The sequence below is a fragment of the Pipistrellus hanaki genome (assembly GCF_964339955.1).
Source record: "Pipistrellus hanaki genome assembly, chromosome: 12".
Lineage (NCBI taxonomy): Eukaryota > Metazoa > Chordata > Mammalia > Chiroptera > Vespertilionidae > Pipistrellus > Pipistrellus hanaki.
Genome location: NC_140514.1, coordinates 14595168 through 14617306, shown reverse-complemented (window position 1 = coordinate 14617306; position 22139 = coordinate 14595168). Strand labels below are relative to the sequence as shown.

Sequence of the window (22139 nt, the reverse complement as noted above, 5' to 3'; positions counted from 1 at the left end):
ACCGGTTTGGCTCAGTGGATAGAGCATCAGTCTGTGGACTGAAAGGTCCCAAGTTTGATTCCGGTCAAGGGCATGTACATTGGTTGTGGGCACATCCCCAGTAGGGGGTGTGCAGGAGGCAACTGGTGATGTTTTTCTCTCATCGATGTTTCTAACTCTCTATCCCTCTCTGTAAAAAATCAATAAAATATGTTTAAAAAAAATAATAAATAAATAAATAAATAAATAAACTACATGCCAAAATCATGTAGTAATCATAAAAAAAAATATTTTAAAAAGTAAATAAAGAGCAACGACTTCCCTGGCTGGTCTGACCTTTCCAACTTACTGCGTGGCCTTGGGGGCACTGATTAACCCAGGTCTCAGGTTTCCCACCTGTAAACCAGAGTCCAAAGCATGACAGGGCTGCAGTGAGGGTCAAATGAGACAAAGTTGGGGAACGATCTTTACAAATCTTACGGCACTGTGTGCAGGAGAGGTTATGGATTTGCACCAATTTGTTCGTTACTTCACTCATTTGATAATCATCTGATAAATCCTCACGTATTTTCATGCTTTGGCTGAGCATAGGATTTGGAGTCAGAACATGGATGTGTGTGATCTTCCACTGACAACTTCTGAGCTTCCATGTCATCACCTGAAAAAGGAGGTTGTTAGTATTGTCCTCTTAGTGTTAATGTATCAGGGGAGATACTGTCTGAGGAGAGTGCATTGCTCACTGTAAACAAACATTGGCTGCCGTATTTAGGACAGTACTTTGGTTTCTAATTCTTTCTGCAGCATTTCTATTTATGTGGCGCTCTCCCCTATAATATCTGGCTCAGTGTGTACACCCCTGGGGCTCTGAAGCTTCTGTGTTCTTCTTTCTGGGAGGAGAGGGAATTGGGGCACAGATGACTGGATGGCTCTGTGCATTGAACATGTGATCAAGCCATGGCCCCAGCCCTCTGACCTCTGCTGACCCTTTGGCCTCCTGATTCATTCCTGGTCCTAGAGCACTCTTTAAAAAAAAAATCATATATATATATATATATATATATATATATATATATATACACACACATATATATATGTGTGTGTATTTTATATATATATATATATATATATATATATATATATATATATATATATAAAATCTTTTACAGAGAGAAAGGGAGGATAGAGAGCTAGGAACATCAATGAGAGAGAAACATCCATCAGCTGCCTCCTGCACACTTCCTACTGGGGATGAGTCCAAAGGCCAACGCTCTATCCACTGAGCCAAACCAATTAGGGTCCTAGAGCACTCTTGCCCAGGGACTCTCGCTGCTCTGGGACTGGGACTGCGTGTGGTTGTGCACTTCCAGGATCCAGGCCACCCAGAAAGAGGTCAATGTACCAAAGGGCAAGAGTAAGGCACTTTGGGTCTTCCTCTTCAGGGGCTAAGCAGGGGCTGGGGAGTCTAGGTGCTTGTAAAGAGGGACTTCAGAAGCTCCCCTGGGGTTACCAAATGATCTTGAGACCAGGAAATCGTACAGGTAGAGGGCTTGGTAAAGGAGTGAGGGTGCTTGGGTTACTCGTCACTGTGGCTCGGATAAGGCCCTGACAGCTGGAAGCAGAGGCAGTGTGACAGAAGAGCTTGTGTGGATGCAGAGGCAGACAGGACGGTGTGTCCCCCACAACATGGGACCACATCAGGCACAAAACGTTTCAACTTGTGTTTGTGGCCCGAGAGCCCCACAAATGGGAGGTGAGACCCTTCTTCGTGTTGGCCTTCTGCACTGATTCCTAAACCATTTCTCAGCTGGACTTCCTTCCACCTTGGGTTTCTGTTTTTTTCCTCCTCCTTCCTATCTTCCTTCCTCATCTTCTTTCACTAAGAGGCTCAGAGTACCAAGTGCAGGCTAAGTCCGTGGTGTGGGGTGTGTGTGTGTGTGTGTGTGTGTGTGTGTGTGTGTGCATAAACACCCTGCCTGCTCTGCCTCCTACCTCCAGTTCAGTAGTCATGAATGAGGCTTTGGCTTCCTGTTATATCCTTGTGCTCTCTTCCCTCTAGTTGTCTGGGTATGCTGTAGTTCCGCCAATCACAGAGAAGTCAGCCCACTGACCTAGGACTTGGACAAAGCAGGTGCTGAGCACATTGCTGGATTGCTGGGGGCAATGTGATGCTGAGACCATTCAGTAGGAGGGGCAAGCCATGTCCACATACCAGGTGGCCCAGACCCATGCCCTGGACACTATGAATAAGATGACAATCCCATCCCCACCTTCCCCTCTGTCTTGTCAGACCAAAGTCCCTAAATTTGGAAACTCCAGGAGGCCCTTTACCTCACCTCATCCCCAATCTACTGTCTTCTTCTGATTCCTGCTTGTTCCCTACATTGAATCAATTCTGACCATCATGGTGCAAATGGCTGGAGAAGTTCAGAAAGTGCTGAAAGTACTAATACTCCATCTGCTCTCTGCCTACACTTCTGTTTCCTTCTACTTTGTTTTTTTTTTGTTGTTGTTTTTTGTTTTGTTTTGTTTTTTTAGTCCCATTTCTCTCTTTTACAGATCTCAGTTCTCTTTCCTCCCAGGAATCCTTGTTGTCATCTTATTCAATAGCAATTTTTAAAAATATATTTTTATTAATTTTTTTTTTTCAGAGAGAGAGGAAAGGAGAGGAATAGAGAAAAACATTTATGAGAGAGAAACATCATTGTTCAGCTGCCTCCTGCACGCCCCCTACTGGGGATTGAGCCTGGTGCCCTGAATGGGAATTGGTTCATGGGTCTATGCTCAGCCACTGAGCCACACTGACCCGACTCGCAATAATAATTTTAATAGTAATTATCACTGACCAGCTGGCATGGCACAGTGGTTAAGCAGTGACCTATGAACCAGGAGGTCACAGTTCCATTACCAGTTTAGGGCACATTGCAGGTTCGATCGCCAGTAGGGGGCATACAGCGTGCAGGAGGCAGCCAATCAATGATTCTCTCTCTCCTTTTTCCTCTCCCTTCCTCTCTGAAATAAGTAAAAATATATTTTAAAAAATAATGATCACCTGCATAATAATTTATAATTGACAATTTACTTTCATACCTATTGCCTTCACAAGAACTTGTGAAGCTAGTCTTATTGTCTTTTTTTGTGTGTGTATGTGTGTTGTTTTTTTTCCAGGTGGCAAAATAAATCCAGTTTTTAAAAAAACCATCCATTTCAGGGTACCATATTTACCCCAAGAATCAGCTTCAGTAATTCTGGAGTAGTGCCCCAAAATCTGTCTTTTTAAAGTGCTTCCCAGATGACTCTGAAGATCAGCCAAGTTTGATTTAAGGAACAACTGGAAGATCTCCATGCCTACATTGTTTGGAACCCTTCATTTCACTTAGTCACAGTGCCTGAAATTAGCATCCCCTGCAGCAGATATATTTTTGGTGAAGGAAAGGCCTCCATTAAAAGGATCATGGTAAAAAGTACCTCAGACTCCTTTCTTTATACTTTCGTATGAATTATACTACAAGCTCAGGAACCGGGACTTGAAAAAAGTACCTCAGAAGGAACCCAGCTCATCCCTGTCCCCAAGGCCACCACTAAAAACACAAAGCTGCTCTCAATGATGGACAGGCTTTCCCTGGAATGCCTCCAATGACAGGAAGCCCTCAGCTTTATCAAGTGGCCCACTCCGATGGTTTATTTAGCAGAGGTAAGCCTGGCTGTACATCAGAATCTCCAACGGATGCTTTCAAGAAATAGACGTTTCAGGGCTTTACCCCAAACCTATCTTAGAGCTCCCACACAAAGGACTAGAGTCAGCTTTATCTCTTCTTTTTTAACACTCCCAAGGCAGCTCACCCACAGAATCACACCGAGCACTATCTGGTTTAATATGCTGACCTTCCCCGAGATCAAAGTAGCCATTTAGAGAGAGAAAAGAGGAATGGGATTTGGGGGCACAGGACTCTCAGGAATGGGGAACACGAAGGGAGCATCTGATTTTAGGTTCTGTTACATCTTGTCTAAATTCCTGCCACTGTATGCCAAATGCTGTAAATCAAATCCTATTTTCTCATTTCCCTTTTCACTTTAAATTGTGTTATTTCAATTCATGTAAGAGACAGGTCTCTTAAATCAGTAATTATAAAACACCCAAATGGCTAGAGTAGATTGTTATTTTTTCTTTATTGATTAAAGTATTATTTATGTGTTCTTAGCCTCCCCTTCTCCCCTCACCCCCCCTCATGCCCTCACTCCCCTGGTGTCTGTGTCCATTGGTTATGCTCATATGCATGCATAGAATTCCTTTGGTTGATTTCTTCCCCTTACCCCCACCCTCCCCTAACTTCCCTCTGAGGTTTGACAGTCTGATCGATGCTTCTCTGTCTCTGGATCTGTTTTTGTTCATCAGTTTATATTGTTCATTATATCCCACAAATGAGTGAGATCATGTGATATTTATCTTTCTCTGATTGGCTTATTTCACTTAGCATAATGCTCTCCAGGTCCATCCATGCTGTTCCAAATGGTAGCAGCATACTATTCCATTGTGTATATGTGCCACAGTTTTGTGCTTTTAAAAAAATATATTTTATTGATTTTCCACAGAGAGGAAGGAAGAGGGATAGAGAGCTAGAAACACCGATGAGAGAGAAACATCAACCAGCTGCCTCCTGCACCTCCCCCACTAGGGATGTGCCGGCAACTAATATACATGCCCTTGACCGGAATCGAACCAGGGACCCTTCAGTCTGCAGGCTGACGCTCTATCCACTGAGCCAAACTGGTTTCAGCTTGCCACAGTTTTTTAATCCACTCATCTGCTGATAGGCACCTAGGCTGTTTCCAAATCTTAGCTATGGTAAATTGTGCTGCTATGAACAAAGGGGTGCATGAATCCTTTCTGATAGGTGTTTTAGTTTCTTGGGATATATTCCTAGAAGTGGGATCACTGGGTCAAATGGGAGTTCCACTTTTAGTTTTTTGAGGAAACTCCATACTTCTCCACAGTAGCTGCACCAGTCTGCATTCCCACCAGCAGTGCACGAGGGTTCCTTTTTCTGCACATCCTCGCCAGCATTTGTCGTTTTTTGATTTGTTGATGATAGCCATTCTGACAGGTGTGGGATGGTACCTTGTTGTCATTTTGATTTGCAGCTCTTGGATGATCTGTGATTTTGAGCATGTTTTCAAATGTCTCTTGGCCTTCTGTAAGTCCTCTTTTGAAAAGTATCCATTTATGTCCGTTGCCCATTTTTTTTATTGGATTGTTTATCTTCCTTTTGTTAAGTTGTATGAGTTCCCTGTAAATGTTGGATATTAAACCCTTTTCGGAGATTACATTGGCAACTATGTTCTCCCATACAGTGAGCTTTCTTGTTGTTTTGTTAATGGTTTCTTTTGTTGTGCAGAAGCTTTTTATTTTGATGTAGTCCCATTTGTTTATTTCCTCTCTAGTTTCCATTGCCCTAGGTGCTGTATTGGTGAAGATATTGATTCAGCATGTGTCTGAAAATTTGCTGCCTGTGGGTTCTTCTAAGATTTTTATAATTTCACATCTTACATTTAAGTTCTTTATCCATTTTAAGTTTATTTTTATGTATGGTGTAAGTTGGTGGTCTAGGTTTTTTTGTTGTTGTTTTTTGCATTTTTGTTTTATTTGTTTGTTTGTTTTTGTTTTTTAATCCTTACCCAATATGTTTATTGATTTTAGAGAGAGAAGGGGGGGGAATAAATGGAGAGAGAGAGAAAGAGGGAGAGAGAAGGATGTGAAAGAAACATCAATTGGTTGCCTCTCTTATACGCCCCAACTGGGAACTGAACCCACAACCTAGGTATGTGCCCTGACCAGGAATTGAACCCATGATAATGCTTTGGTTCAATATGGGACAATGCTTCAGAGCCACACCAGCCAGGGCTAGATTCTGTTTAAAGAAGTTTGTGCTGCCCGGCCAATGTGGTTCATGGTTGAGCATAGACCTATGAAAGTCAAGGTTCAATTCCCAGTCTGGGCACATGCCTTGGTTATGAGTTTGATTCCCAGTGTGGGGCCTGTGGGAGGCAGCCAATCAATGACTGTCTCTCATCATTGATGTTCTCTCCCCCCCACCCCTTTCCCTTCCTCTCTGAAATAAAAAATATATATTTAAAAAAAAATAAGTTTTGCACCTGTGTATAGAAAGTATTAATTAAAGTATTAACAGTGAATTGCTTTATGTCTCATTTATATATTTCAATTTTATGTATGGACTTAAAAAAAAGGAATGCAGTTTCATTCTTCTGCCTTGTTAATCCTCTCCAAAAATTGAAGTTGGCCTTCTAAGCCTCTAGTGCTCCTGTTCCTTTTTTCTCTGGACTTGGATGTGTAACCCCAGCATCCTCTGCCCTTCCTTTACAAAGGCCTCAGTCCAATCCTTGCTCCTCTGTGCCAGTGATGGGTACATCTGTGACATTCTCCTTCATCTTTCTTTTGTGAGATAGCAAGGCAGGAATTCCGTATTAGGCACAAGTTCTGTATCTTTCATCTCCAAGATGCTCATTTCTTCTCCTGTCTGCAATAGTTTACTTTTAATCTCCTTTTCTCAGACACTGGGAATCGAACCTGAGATCCTTTGATGGCGGCCCTATGCTCCAACCACTGAGCACACCAGTCAGGGCTATTATTAGTCTGTGTTTCTATATTTTTGTAGATATTTTCTATGGAGAGACATTTTACTTACATATTTTATGTAGTCAAATCTATCAATTTTTTTTAATGTGTTTTGCTTGATTCAAGTTTTTATCTTTCTAAATAAATGTATTGAAATAAGGAGGCTTCCGTGAGGGCTTGTAAATCTTTAGTTGTAAGAATATTTTTTATGTAAACTCCCCCACACTTTCCTTTTGAAAAATTTCAACTTGCAGAAAAATTGAAAGAACCAGACAATAAACACTCCTATGCTTTCTCTAGATTTACCAAACATTAGCATTTTCACACATCTGCTTCATCTCTCTTCCCTCCCTATTGAATCATTTGAGAGATAATTGGAGATATGATGACACTTGAAACAAATCACTTGTGTCCCCTATGAATAAGAGCATTTGCCTACATAACTATAATTATCACACAAGGAAAATTACAATTAAGACAATACAGTTATCTAATATACAGACCATATTCAAATTTCTCCAATTATCTGTATAACTAGTGGCCTAGTGCACAAAATTTGTGCATGGGGGAGTGTCCCTCAGCCTAGCTTGCACCTTCTCTAATCTGGGACCCGTTGGGGGATGTCTGACTGCCAGATAAGGCCCAATCCCTGTGCAATCCAGGACCTCTGGCTCCTAACTGCTTACCTGATTGCCCCTAACTGCTTTCTCTTGCTGGCCTGATCACCCCTAACTGCCTCTGCCTCAGCCCCTGCAACCGTGGCTTTGTCTGGAAGATGTCTGGGCTATCTGGTCTAATTAGCATATTACCCTTTTATTAATATAGATTATTAATATAAATGTTTTTATTTTCCAGATCCAAGATCCAATCAAGGATAACACATTGCATTTCGGTATAGGTCTCTTTAGTTTTCTTTAATCTAGATGACTTCCTCAGCTGTTTTCTTTCATGACATGGATATTTTGTAAGTCTAGACCAGTGTTTCCCAAACTTCTCTCATGATGAGAATCACCTGGTGGAGTTGTTAAACCACAGATTCCTGAATCCCACCTAAGAAGTGCTAAACTAGAATTTTTGGGAACATACAGGTAAAACTGTATACTTAACTAGTGCTCTAAGACAGATTTTATATACAGAGCACTAAGTTAGGTATGCAATTTTACCTATATGTTCTCAAAAATTCTAGTTTAGCACTTCTTAGTTGGGATTCAGGAATCTGTGTTTTAACAACTCCACCAGGTGATTCTCATCATGAGAGAAGTTTGGGAAACACTGGTCTAGACCAACTATTATATAGAATGTGCCTCACTTTGGATTTGCCTGACTTTTTCTTCATTATATTCACATTAGATTTTGTGGCAGCATTACTGCACAGAGGAGGCTGTGCCTTTATCAGCATATCCCACCAAGAGGTGCCTGATTGGAGCCTGTCCCTTTATTGGTGACCTTTGTTTGATCATTGGTTAAGAAGATGTCAGTTAGATTTCTTCATATGTTATTCCTCAGCAGTCTTTCATCCAATAATTTTAGCATCCACTGATGATTCTTGTGTGAATCAGTCATGACTATGGTCATTTTAAAATGGTGACTTTTCTATTTTTATCCTTCCATCTACATTTATTAGTTGGCATTCTTCTGTAAAGAAAGCCTTTCTCTTCCCTCCCTACCCCATCTACATTTGTTGAGTATCGGTATAGACTCATGAATTTTTGTTGCTGTTGTTGTTAAAATTCCTGTCATTACTCATTTTAATGCTCAGAAAGAGAACTCATTCTAGCTGGCCTCTGTATCCTTGTGACATATCATATCCACATTAGTATTTAACACCCTTTGCTGTGTTTCTCTTTGGAGAAATATCCCCTTTTCTCTTATGCAGAGGGTAGCATACTATATTATTTTTTGCCTTGTGTTTTGCTTAACAGAAAAACACTCCAGCTTATCTCTTCTCCATTATTATTTACATGCATGTATGTGTATAAGTATAATAGTTTACCCAGTCATCTCCTGTGTAGGAGCACAGAAATGAAGTCCCAGGTTCACCATGTACTTTTCCTAGTTCCTATCCTGGAAAAAGCTATTTTCCAAGGAGCTCTAGTTGTTGTTACTGAAGATTCGTATTTAGAAACCTAAGTGCTAGGTATGTGCACTGGTGTGTGCTTGCCTCTAAGTCCTTTAAGTAGAAAGAACAAGGATATTCATATCTATCTATCTATCTATCTATCTATCTATCTATCTATCTATCTATCTATCTACCTTCCCCTCAGTTCCTTTAATGGACTCCTATTACCCTCAAAGTGTGGTAATAGATGTTATACTAAAGGTTATATAAAGGTAGGAAAAGGGTACTACAGGGGTATAGAAAAGAGGTCTTCAGTTCTGCCTAAGAGGGGAGGAGTCAGGAAAAAGAGGGAGAAGGAGTTCTTTGAATTAGGTCTTGAAGGATGAATAGGAATTTTTGGGATCAGGCTGAAGGCTTCTCTCTGCTCTTGCCTCATCTCATTACAATTTCTGGTCTTGATAACTCCTTCCTATTCTTGCATCCAACCTGGAGGCTCCTGACTTCCACACCGAATGCTCTAGCTCCTCCAGGGTTCTTCCTCGTTGATGAACTCACATTTTCAGGCTTCAGTTCTCCCTGTCTTTCCCTCATAGGTGATTCCTATAGTCATTGATCAGCCTCCTAATCTGGTGCTCCCTCCCAGAGGCCCAGGCACAATGGGCTGCAGCTCCCTCTGTCTGTGAGACTGCCAGGAGCGCCCTCACTGGGCCAGGGCGGAAGGTCAGCATCACCCCCTAGAGCCTGCCCTGCAGGGAACTGGTGTTTCTTTGTGGTGAAGCCCAGCCCAGCCCTGCCAGTAGGAGGTTTTAGGGCCAGAAGTAGATGGAGGCCCAGTCTCCAGGGGCACCAGCAGCCTGGGGGGTGGAGAGTCTCTTTACTTTAGGGGAGTTCATGCCCTTGACCCTGTGGCCTCTACTTTCACTGGCCTATTTTGATTTCAGAAAAACTAAATGTCTTGTTTTGGAAAGTTAACTTTCCAAATTTAGAAGATCAGAGTCAGTATATCAGAGATGGGACAGGATGGGTGGCATGGGTTGTTCCCAACTTCAGGTTTATTTCTCCCCTAACCCCCAATCCCATTTCATTGGCCACTGGCCCAAACCTATTTCAGCATCTCTGTATTCCCTGTCTCTAACACGTGGCTTCTTTCCCCCCCTCCCCCCCCCAAAAATAATAATAACATAAGGAGAGGTGGGACTCAGATAATTCTAAGGGAAGAGGGAAGTAGGGAAGAAGTTGTGTTCCCAACACAGGACACCCAGAAAAAGACAGTCCCACTTAGGCATTTCAGGATCTTTATCACTAGAATGAGTGGAATGAATGTTACATCCACACATTAGACCATGAACTGAGAGTTGCAGCCCCTGCCCAGTATTTGTAAGATGAACATGAGGAACTCTGGGTGGTAAAACCCTTTACTGGTGGGACCCAACAAATACTACAAATCCCAGTCTGTACATTTTAGATCTCATTTGCCACCAGTTTTGATAAATCAGAGTCACCCTCTCTCATCCCAGACTATGATACATTACTCTATAGCAGAGAGCTGGCTCCCCCTTGTGCCTGAGAAATACCCAACTAACAGACACCCAGGAACTCAGGACAAAAACCTCTCTGAAGCTCATGTGAACCTTTTTAGGCAGGAGGGTGACTGCTAAGTAGCCAAACAGATTTTTGTTTTATGAGTATAGAGTAGTCAACCTTTTTTAAAAAATATATTTTATTGATTTTTTTTTTTTTTACAGAGAGGAAGGGAGAGAGTTAGAGAGTTAGAAACATCGATCAGCTGCCTCCTGCACACCCACTCCTGGGGATGTGCTCACAACCAAGGTACATGCCCTTGACCAGAATCAAACCTGGGACCTTTCAGTCCGCAGACCCACGCTCTATCCACTGAGCCAAACCGGTTTCGATGAGTAGTTAATCTTTTAAAGGCTCTCTACATACCTGTGGGCCTTCAGCCTCTATCAGATAGAGTCTATCTGAACTCTCTTTTCCTTTCTTAGTATATCTACATTTACATTAGATTTTTAAAAATATATATATGTTTTTATTGATTTTTGAGAGAAAGGGAGAGAAGAGAGAGATAGAAACATCAATGATGAGACTGGGCCTCTGCCTCCTGCACAACCCATATTAGGGATCGAACCTATAATCTGGGCATGTGCCCTGAGTGGGAATAGAACTGTGACCTCTTGGTTCATAGGTTGATGTTCAACCACTGAGCCATGTTGGCTGGGCTACATTAGATCTTTAACCAATGCCCTTTCCTTAACCACCACCGCTTCCATAGTGCCTTTAGCCTAGCACCCCTTTGGTTTTCATATTCTGCAAACACCTCTTCCTAACTCTACAACTCAAGCTGGGTAAAATTAGAAAAGGGTCCTGCAAAGACTCTCTGTTTCTTTTTACCCACAACTCTCTCCCATGTGCCTTCACTGGGTAAAGTTCTCTCTCATCTTGGCATCATGAGCAGGGTCAAGTCAGAGAGGAGACCCTGCTTTCTTGGCCCGGGGAAGGGAAAGCAGCCCTTGATCCTGTTGATGAGGCCAACATGTGAAGCAGCCCCACTCGCTCGTGTGGAATGGATCGGATACAGAATCAAATTTCCCCAAGGCTAGCTATAGGAGCACCCTGGAAATCCAGAAGGTTTTCTTTTTGCTTGCCAAGTGCTTGGTACAAAGACATCAAGTGAATTCAATTCTTTTAAACAACTGTATATGATAGTCAGGCGTTATGACCAACATGAAGGACTGCTCACTTTGGGGGACTTTAGAGGCTGGCTACCTTCTGCCACTGTGGAGGAGACAAAGATGACTAAGATCTGACCTCTACCCCTAGCAACTCACAAGCACATGTAAGCAATTGCAATATGAGAAAGAGAGAGAGTTGAAGAGGGTTGGGACAACAGGCTAGGTGCAGAGAACTGCCAGAACTGTTTGGGGAGATTACATGATAGGCCAAGAATCAAGGAAAATTTTGGAAAAAGGTGGTGGAGGTGGAGTGAGGGAACACCCAAAGAAAACCTGAAAGATCAAATGGTTCTAATTTTATGCAAACTCTTTCAGAGGATTCAAAAATAGGAACCACTCCTCAATTCACAAGTCTAGCATAACCTTGACACCAAAAAAATCTGAAATACAGAAGAAGAGAGGAAATTTACAAGCTTATGTCATTCATGAAAATAGGTAACAAAAATCCTATACAAACTATTAGCAAGTAGAATGCAGCAATATAGTTTAAGGCAAATACCCAGTAACTTATGCAAATGTGTACACAAGTTAGTAATTATTAATAATCAGGAACATTTAGGTTAAAACCACAATGAAATACAATTACCACATATATCAGATTGGCTAAAATTAAAGAGCCTGACAATACCACATGTTGGTATGAGAGCAAGAACTGTCTGCCATTCACCACTGGTGGAAATGTCAATATAACTACTTGGAAAAATAGTTTGCCACTGTCTACTAAACTTGAAGTTACATATTCTCTATAATCTAGCAATTCCACTCCTAGGTAGATACCCTAGAGCCGGGATCCTCAAAGTGTAGTCCCTAGACTAGGGGTGTCGAACTCAATCAGAGAAGGGGCCAAAATCTAAAATCCAGCCTAAATCGCGGGCCGAATGGTTTACTGAACAGTCATAAACTGACAATGTCATAAACTGACAGCGGAGTGCAGTGATGACAGCGCGGTGCGGGCCACATTGCAAGGCCTGGCGGGCTGGATTTGGCCCGCGGGCCTTGTGTTTGACATATGTGCCCTAGACCAACAGCATCAGCATGAGCATCACCTGGAAACTTACTAGGAATGCAAAATTCCTGCACACACTCGAAAGTTACTCAATTGGCAACTTTAGGGTCCAGCAACCTGTGTTTAACAAACCTTCTTAGATCAGTGGTTGGCAAACCACGGCTCGCGAGCCACATGCAGCTCTTTGGCCCCTTGAGTGTGGCTCTTCCACAAAAAACCACGGCCTGGACCAGTCTATTTTGAAGAAGTAGCATTAGAAGAAGTTTAAGTTTAAAAATTTGGCTCCCAAAAAGAAATTTCAATCATTGTACTATTGATATTTGGCTCTGTTGACTAATGAGTTTGCCGACCATTGCTCTAGATGATTCTGATGCATGTTAAAGCTTGAGAAACACTACCATGGAAAAATAGGAATGTAAGTCCACCAAGGTACATTAACAAGAATGTTTTTAATAACATTGTTTATAATAGTCAAACACAGAAACCAAGCCAAATGTTCAACAATATAATGGATAAATAAGTTATGTCATGGTTGTATAATGCAATGAAATAATAAAAACAAATGAATGTCAGCTGTGCAAAATAGCATGAATGACTCTCAAATATAATGGTGAGTAAATATATAAGACACAAATAATACATTTTTATATACATATAGAAAAAGGTCCTTGTCAAACTCTACCTATATATTTTAAGAACCAAAACTGTACCTCCAACCATAATCTTTTCTTAGCACTCTGGGCTGGCATATAACTAGTACCTGCCATATAATGTATGCTCAGTATGGCAGGTCTCATTCCTTATAATGACATTATGTTTATCTTTATTTTTTTTTAAGTTTTGTTGTTTTTTACTTAGGAGTAGGATAATTTTTTAAAATATATTTTTATTGATTTCAGAGGGTAAGGGAGAGGGAGAGAGATAGAAACATCAATGATAAGAGAGGCCCATTGATCGGCTGCTTCCTGCACACCCTCTACTGGGGATCGAGCCCACAACCCAGGCATATGCCCTTGACTGGAATTGAACCCGAGACCCTTCACTTTGCAGGTCAACATTCTATCCACTGAGCCAAGCCAGCTAAGACGATCTTTATTTTTATTGTTATAATCTTTATAGTGACTGCAGAGTATTTCATACTATGAATATACCATATTATTTAACCTCTTTCCTGTTGATGGGCTTTTCAAGAATATTACTTTGGTTGCCCAATATTTGGTTTCCCCGATATTTTGTCTCCTTGTTTGGGGCTTTGGGGGCTGTTTTCTGGAAAACAGCGTGGAACAGATGGCAGCAGAGACAGACTCAGACTCAGAGGTATGAAAATTCTATGAGGTAAGAGACCATGAATGTCTTTTTCTAAGACCTTGTCTGCTATTCAAGTTTTTTAATTGAGTTTATTTTCCAGGTTTAACTTTTCTCTAAGAAAAAAAAAATGTTCTGGTCTGTTTTATTTATCTTTGTTAGAGCATAAATTGATTCCTTGTAAATTTTATTTACAGTGAATTAACCCCAGAGAACCCAGTCAACTGCGTGTAATGACAAGATAAATGAGACCATGGATTCTGAAGTAGTGATCCTCTAAGGTCATTTCATTTTCCCATGTTGACACCTCTTGTCTGTCTCAATGCAACAGCAACTAGGAAACGTATCAAGCCTTAGAGTTAAGAAAGCATATAACTCACATTTTCTAAGAGTACCTACTTAAGACATCCTAGCTTTCTCAAATGTACTTGACCCATTGTAACTTGTGATTTGGAACCTATGATACCATACCTGACCTCTAGGGAATAACTGGCTCCAGAGAAGATGCCTGAAGGGAGGACAGGCTGCTTGGGAGTCCTGCTCCTTTGAAACCTTGCCTCCATACTCTCTACTTGATTACCAGTTTTCCAGCCCCATCCTAGAAGAGTTGTAAAAGTATTGGCTGTCACAGCAAAGATTGCGGGCAGCTGCTGGAAGGAGCACCAGATGGGCATGGCTCAGAGATGAGACTCAGGCAGCAGCATGCACAGGGACCTGTCAGGTTTACCTTGCAATGCCCATTGTGATGTCATATGGAGTCACAGCCTTGAGAAAGAAAGCTGTTTGACTGAGAGGGGCATGGAGTGGAGTAATGGCGCTGACATGGGGGCTGGCCCTTCCACTGCCATCACATGTCAGTCTTCTACTATTATTTGGTCTCCTTGTTTGGGGGCTTTGGGTGATGTTTGCTGGGAAACAGAGCACGGAACAGGTGGCAGCAGAGACAGAGTCAGACTCAGAGGTATGTGATGCAACACTCCCTTGAAATTCATTGCTCCCTGCCCCTACCCCTGGAGCAATAGAAACTCCTACATCTTGGGCCATGGGGGAAAATGGATGGGGGTAGGGTAAGGTGACCAGACGTCCCGCTTTTGGCAGGACAGTCCTGATTTTTAACCATTTGTCCCACGTCCCTCTGCATTTTAAAACAGTCCCGATTTTTGGAAAGAATCTTGGACTTTTTTAAAACGCCGTGGCACATGGGACAAATTGTTAAAAATCGGGACTGTCCCGCCAAAAGTGGGACATCTGGCCACCTTAGGGTTGGGAGGAGTTGGGATAGTGCTTTTGTATCATCTATATATATAAGAGCCCAGTGACCTGAAAGGCAAAACAACCAGAATGACTGGTGGCTATGATGCACACTGCCACAGCCAAGCAGCCTGATCCAGGCCCCTATTGGCCCCCAACACCCTGATCAGGGGTGGGGCCAGCGGCCAACCACCTATGGCCCCTCCCCCCAGCAGGCCCTGCCTCTGATCGTCCCCCAATATCTTGATTGGTGGCGGGGCCAGCCGGCCAATTGCCCGAGGTCCCTCCCCCTCACTAGTCCAGCCCGATGGGCCCCCATTAGGGCAGGCCAGCTGGACCCCACCCATGCAGGAATTCATGCATCGGGCTTTTTGTTCTGCTAAAAGCAACTAAACCATCAAAATCTCTCAGCAGCATTTCCCAACCTTTTCTGACTTTCAAACTTTTTTTTATTGTCATAATTTGTCAACCCCCATAGGAGTTTAAAAATAATTTTATCCCTTTTCCATAATAAATGATAAGTGATTTTAGGTGAATAATATTATTATTTTCAGATTGTTCACTGCTTGCATATGGAAATATAACTTATTTTTGAATTCCATTGATATTGTGTCTTGTAACTTTGCTAAATTAATTTATTAACTAATAGTTTGTGTGTATTCATTAGGCTTTTCTGTAAATAAGGTTGTTATCTGTGAAATAGAGGTAGTTTTACTTTTTCATTTCTAATTTGGATGTGTTTTATTTCTTTTTCTTACCTAATTGCTCTGGCCAGAGCTTCCAGTACAATGTTAAAGAAAAATAGGCCGAAACCGGTTTGGCTCAGTGGATGGAGCGTCGGTCTGAAAAATCGCAGGTTCAATTCCCGTCAAGGGCATGTGCCTTGGTTGCGGGCACATCCCCAGTAGGGAGTGTGCAAGAGGCAGCTGGTCGGTGTTTCTCTCTCATCGATGTTTCTAACTCTCTATCCTTCTCCCTTCCTCTCTGTAAAAAATCAATAAAATATATTAAAAAAAAGAAAAAAAGAAAAGTAGTGAAAGCAGTCACACCTGTCTTGTTCCTCATTTTAGAGAGAAAACTTTCAATCTTCCACTTTTGGGCATGGTATTAGTTATGGGTTTTTCATAAATGCCATTTATCATGTTGAGGAAGTACCCTTCTAATCCTAGTTTGGTGCATGTCTTTAAAATCATAAATGGGTGTTGGATTTTATTAAGTTCTTTTCCCACAAAAATTGAAGTAATCATGTGAGCTTTCCCTCTTAATATCATTATTATAATTTAAAATACTTTTATTGATTTCAGAGAGGAAGGGAGGGGGAGAGAGAGATAGAAACATCAGTGATGAGAGAGAATCACTGATCAATTGCCTCCTGCAGGCCCTAACCTGGGGATCAAGCCCACCACCAGTAGCATGTGCCATGACGGGGCATCAAACCAGTGACCTCCTTGTTCATAGGTCATTGCTCAACCACTGAGCCATGCTGGTAGGGCAATCATATGTATTTTAAAGTACATATGATTTTTGTTGTTGTTAATCCTCACCTGAGGGTATTTTTCCATTAATTTTTGAAAAGAGTAGAAGGTTATGGGAGAGAGAGAGAAATACTGATGTGAGAGAGACATACTAATTGGTTGCCTTCTAGGAATCTATTCAGTAACCAACGAACGTGCCCTTAGACAAGAATCAAACCCTGGACCCTTCAGTTTGTGGGCTGACACTCTATCCACCGAGCCAAACCAGCTAGGGCTAAAGTACAATGTCTGTATTGATTGACTGTGAGTTTGTTTATATTGCCCATATTATTATCTTAGTTTTCAACCATTTAGTCTTATATTTTAGTATTCATGGCAATTTTTTATTGAATACTAGGTATGTTATATGTAAAGTTACTTTTCTCCAGACATTAGAGTTATTTTTGCTTCCAGAAGTCATTTAGAGTAGAGAAACTCATCTTAATCCAATTAGGGATTAAACTCATCAGAGGCTAAACTTCAATTAAAAAAGTTATTTAAACCATATGAGCTTCAGTTTTTGATACCTAGAATTGCAAGTATATTCTTTTTTTAAGAAAATATATTTTGCCAGGACTGGTTTGGCTCAGTGGATAGAGCGTCAGCCTGCGGACTGAAAGGTCCCGGGTTCGATTCCAGGCAAGGGCATGTACCTTGGTTGCGGGCACATCCCTAGTAGGGGGTGTGCAAGAGGCAGCTGATCGATGATTCTCTCTCATCGATATTTCTAAGTCTCTATCTCTCTCTTCCTCTCTGTGAAAAATCAATAAAGTATATTTTTTTTTAAAAAAAAAAAAAAAGAAGAAAATATATTTTCTTCATTGTTTACAGAGAGGAAAGGAGAGGGATAGAGTTAGAAACATCAATGAGAGATGCCGGGACCGGTTTGGCTCAATGGATAGAGCGTCGGCTTGGGGACTGAAGGGACCCGGGTTCGATTCCGGTCAAGGGCATGATTGCGGGCATTTCCCCAGTAAGGGGTGTGCAAGAGGCAGCTGATCGATGACTCTCTCTTATCGATGTTTCTAACTCTCTATCTCTCTCCCTTACTCTCTACAAAATCAATAAAATATATTAAAAAAAAAAAAAAAAAAAGAAACATCAATGAGAGAGAAAACACCAATTCAACTGCCTCTTGCACACTCCCTACCGGGGATGTGCCCACAACCAAGGTACATGCCCTTGACCGGAATTGAACCTGGGACCTTTGAGTCCAAAGGCCAATGCTCTATCCACTGAGCCAAACCAGCACTGAGCCAAACCAGTTAGGGCTATTTCAGGTAATCTCAACTGAAAGTCTGAAATATTTATTAGGAGCCCTCTTCCTTGACCCCTAGTCATTTTTTGTTCATCTATCTCCATAAAACCACTGAGCATTTTGTTTAGCTGTTCAGCCATGGCGTGACAATTGGTAAATGCTTTGAGGGGGAAATTTGGGCTTGCTTCTCTACAATTCCTGTTTTTCTCTGGGATCTTGGCTCCTCTGGTCCTTGATGCCTTGAAAGCCCTTCAATAACTTCAAATAGATGTTTAAATATTTTTGGTCCAGTTTTTCTAGATGTTTTCATTTAGAGGATTCAAACAATTATTATAAACAGAAATCCTAGATTAAATTTTTCTCTCTCCATTTTCCCTCGTCTACTAACTTAAAAGTTATGCACTTTGTTCCTATTTTTTCCAGTGGTTACTCCAGGAATTACAATATGCAAACTTATCCAATTCTCTGTTCAGAAGTATTTTATTAATGCTGATAAATCCATCCTTGAGGTTTTAATTTCAGTACTGCATTCTTAATTTTTAGATATAATATTAGATTTTCTTTCAAATCTGTCAAATCACTTTTTTTGGTTTTCTGTTCCTTATAAATATATTTAAACTTGTCTTTTATTTCTTTAAATGTAATATACATGTTTCCTACACTAGATCTGATAATTTCAATACTTGGCATCTCTATAGGTTTGTTTCTGCAGAAATAATCTATTCAACATAATACAATATTCATGGATTTTTTTTTTTTTTGAGGCCTAGGATAAAGATCTTCCTTAGGCAGTATTTCAATTTGACTATGGCACTATTAATCCAGGACCACTTTATTTATTTTTTAAAAAACATTTTTCTTGATTTCAGAGAGTAAGGAAGAGTGAGAGTAGGATAGAAACATCCATGATAAGAGAGAATCATTGATCAGCTGCCTCCTGCAAGTCCCCTCTGGGGATGTGCCCGCAACCAAGGTACATGCCCTTGACCGCAATCGAACCCAGGACCTTTCAGTCCGCAGGCTGACGCTCTATCCACTGAGCCAAACCAGTTTCGGCAGTTCTCTGAACTTCTTAGTGTCATGAGATTCCAGCTGAATGTGGCAGGGTCTTCTATGAATATTTATTTATTTATTGCCTGCAGTTTGTATATTTTAAAATATTTTTTCATTGATTTTAGAGAGGAAGGAAGAGGGGGAGAGAGATAGAAACATCAATAATGAGAGAGAATCATTGATTGGCTGCCTCCTGTACACCCCTGACTGGGGATAGAGCCTGCAACCTGGGCATGTAGCCCTTGGCCAGCATTGAACCTGGGACCCTTCAGTCCACAGGCCGACCCTCCATCCTCTGAGCCAAACTGGCCAGGGCTTATGGTTTGTATTTTTGAAGTTTTCTTTAAAAAGTTCTGTGGAACAACATAAACTGATGAACAAAAATTGAAACAGACATAGAAGCATGGAGCAGGCTGTCCAACCTATGGGGGAAGGTGGTGTGTATGTGTAAGAGATCAACCAAAGGACTTGTATGCATGCATATGAGCATAACCAATGGACACAGACAGTAGGGAGGTGAGGGCATGTGCTGGGGTTGGGAGTAGCCAGGAAGAGGTCAATGGGGGTAAAAGGAGACTCAAGTAATACTTTAAACAACAAAGAATTTAAATTAAAAAAGAAAAATATTTTTTAAAAAGTTCTTCTGTGCCCTAGGTCACAAAGAGTTTCTCCTACTTTTTTTTTTTTTTTTTTTTTTTTTTTTTTTAATTCCAGTCTTACCTTCCACATTTTAATTTTAATTTTTTTATTTTTATTTTATTTTTTATTTTATTGATTTTGTACAGAGAGGAAGGGAGAGAGATAGAGAGCTAGAAACATCAATGAGAGAGAGTCATCGATCAGCTGCCTCTTGCACACCCCCAACTGGGGATATGCCCGCAACCAAGGTACATGCCCTTGACCGGAATCGAACCCGGGTCCCTTCAGTCCCCAAGCCGACGCTCTATCCATTGAGCCAAACCAGTCTCGGCAAATTTTAATTTTTTGTTAATCCTCATCCAAGAATATTTTTTCCATTGACTTTTTTTTTCTTTTTTTCTTTTTTTTCAGTTTTGTTCCTTTATTTAGTAGGTAGTAGTAGTATTAAAAATCTTACTTTTCATCAGATGTTTGATCTTGTAAAACTTTTGGTCTCTGAGCTTGAACGTGGAGTTTTACTCCATCAATAACATGACTGTCATGTTGTAGTGCAGTCTGAAGTTCTTCTTCTGAAGAAAAGTAAATCCAACCCATACCTTTGTTAAAGCCAGTCTCTCTGTCAAAAGGTAGTATGCACTTTCTTATATGGCCAAATTGTGCAAAGTGTTCTCTCAGCTCACTCCAAGAGGCGGTCCAGGGGATTTTCCTGATAAAGGCAACGGGCCGGCCGGTATTGGCCCGCAGAGCCAGGGCAGCCCTCGCTGCCTCCATTGACTTTTAGAGAGAATGTTTTTCCATTTATTCAGGTCATCTTCTATATCTTTTATTAAAGTTCCATAATTTTCTACATATAGGTCTCTTGTAGTTTCAGCTAACTTAATATTTTGAAATATTATATTATTTTTATTGCTATTATGAAGGACATATCTTTTATTACTTAAAATTATATATTTTCCTAGTTTGTTTACTACAGTAGAAAAATGCTATAGATATTCATAAGTTCTGATATTTAGGAACCTTGAATTCTTTTATTAGGTCTGATGGAGAAGGTCTTTTTTTTTTTTTTTTAAATATATTTTATTGATTTTGTACAGAGAGGAAGGGAGAGAGAGAGTTAGAAACATCAATGAGAGAGAGTCATTGATCAGCTGCCTCTTGCACACCCCCTACTGGGGATATGCCCGCAACCAAGGTACATGCCCTTGACCGGAATCGAACCCGGGACCCTCCAGTTCCCAAGCCGACGCTCTATCCATTGAGCCAAACCGGTGTCTGGAGAAGGTGTTTGATTATAATTTTGATTGCTTTAATACTTACTGGTCTACTCAAATTATATATATATATATATATATATATATATATATATATATATATATATATATATATGGCCTACTTTTGGTATTTTACATTTTTGCTAAGAATTTAGCCACTTCTGCCAAAACCGGTTTGGCTCAATGGATAGAGCGTCGGCCTGCGGACTAAAAGGTCCCGGGTTCGATTCCGGTCAAGGGCATATACCTTGGCTGCGGGCAGATCCCCCGGTAGGGGGTGTGGAAGAGGCAGCTGGTCGATATTTCTCTCTCATCGACGTTTCTAGCTCTCTATCCCTCCTCCTTCCTCTCTGTAAAAAATCAATAAAATATATATATTTTTTAAAATGTTAAAAAAAAAGAAAAAAAGAATTTAGCTACTTCACTCTAACCGGCCTGGCTCAGTGGATAGAGCATCAGCCCCTCCACCTGAAGGGTCCTGAGTTGGATTTCAGACAAGGATACATACCTTGGTTGCAGATCCCCTGGCCCAGATTGGGGTGCCTGCAAGAGGCAACCAATCGATGTGTCTCTCTCATATCGATGTTTCTCTCGGTTTCTCCCTCTTCCTTCCACTCTCTTTAAAAATCAATGGAAAAATATCCTTGGGTGAGGATTAAAAAAAAAAAGAGAATGTAACCACTTCATCAAGTATTTCTCGTTTATTAAGGTATAATTATTTAAACTGTTTTCCTTCTCCTACCTCTTCTACTCCAATTTCCAAAAATATTTTGTATTTATTTTTGCCTTTTGCCAGGACCACTTTTCTTTTCCTTTTGAGGGTTGCTGACTAAAAAGTGAGCATAAATTAGTATTCCAAACCAGTATGAGGATGGACTATTGGATAAAATTATTTGAGAAGGCTATGAGTTTTTCCCCACCTACCCAGAGGTTAAGCTTCATAAGCTCAAATAATATTTGTTTATTTTATTCAGCATTTCCAAATGCTTTTGTAGTGGGGAATTACTTAGGTCTGTCCAACTGTGCTAGGGGAATTCAACTGAGTAATAAACTGAGTGATTGAATCATGTGGACATTCATGAATTCCTTAGTAATTGTTGTGGAAACTCTTTTAATATACTCTCAGAGACTGACGTTCTAGTTTAAAGGAAATAAATAAAAAATTGTTTTAGGATTTGAAATTGTAACAAATGTCATTTTTGCCTTTAAAATGACTGGCAACATCCTTGCAAAAACCCAGGAATTTACTGACTACAGACTGGTTGGGAAATTCTGACCTACAGGAACAAATAAAAATGCTACACTTGGCATAATGTGGCTTCTTCCTACCTTTCCAGCTTCATCTCTCACTACTTAGCAAAAGTGCACCGGACAGCCGAAACCGGTTTGGCTCAGTGGTAGAGCTTCTGTCTGCGGACTG

The 22139-nt window shown here is 40.9% G+C and overlaps 1 protein-coding gene across 1 annotated transcript; it reads right to left on the bottom strand.

Annotated features, from left to right (window-relative positions):
• Nucleotides 1–19836: 19836 nt before the first annotated feature.
• LOC311631130 (SRA stem-loop-interacting RNA-binding protein, mitochondrial-like) lies at nucleotides 19837–20219 on the bottom strand (the record flags this gene model as incomplete). The annotated part of the gene is made up of 1 exon (XM_084900950.1): nucleotides 19837–20219. One exon carries the CDS (start codon nucleotides 20217–20219, stop codon nucleotides 19902–19904), a length of 318 nt encoding a protein of 105 aa, XP_084757076.1. The 3' UTR covers nucleotides 19837–19901.
• Nucleotides 20220–22139: the final 1920 nt, after the last annotated feature.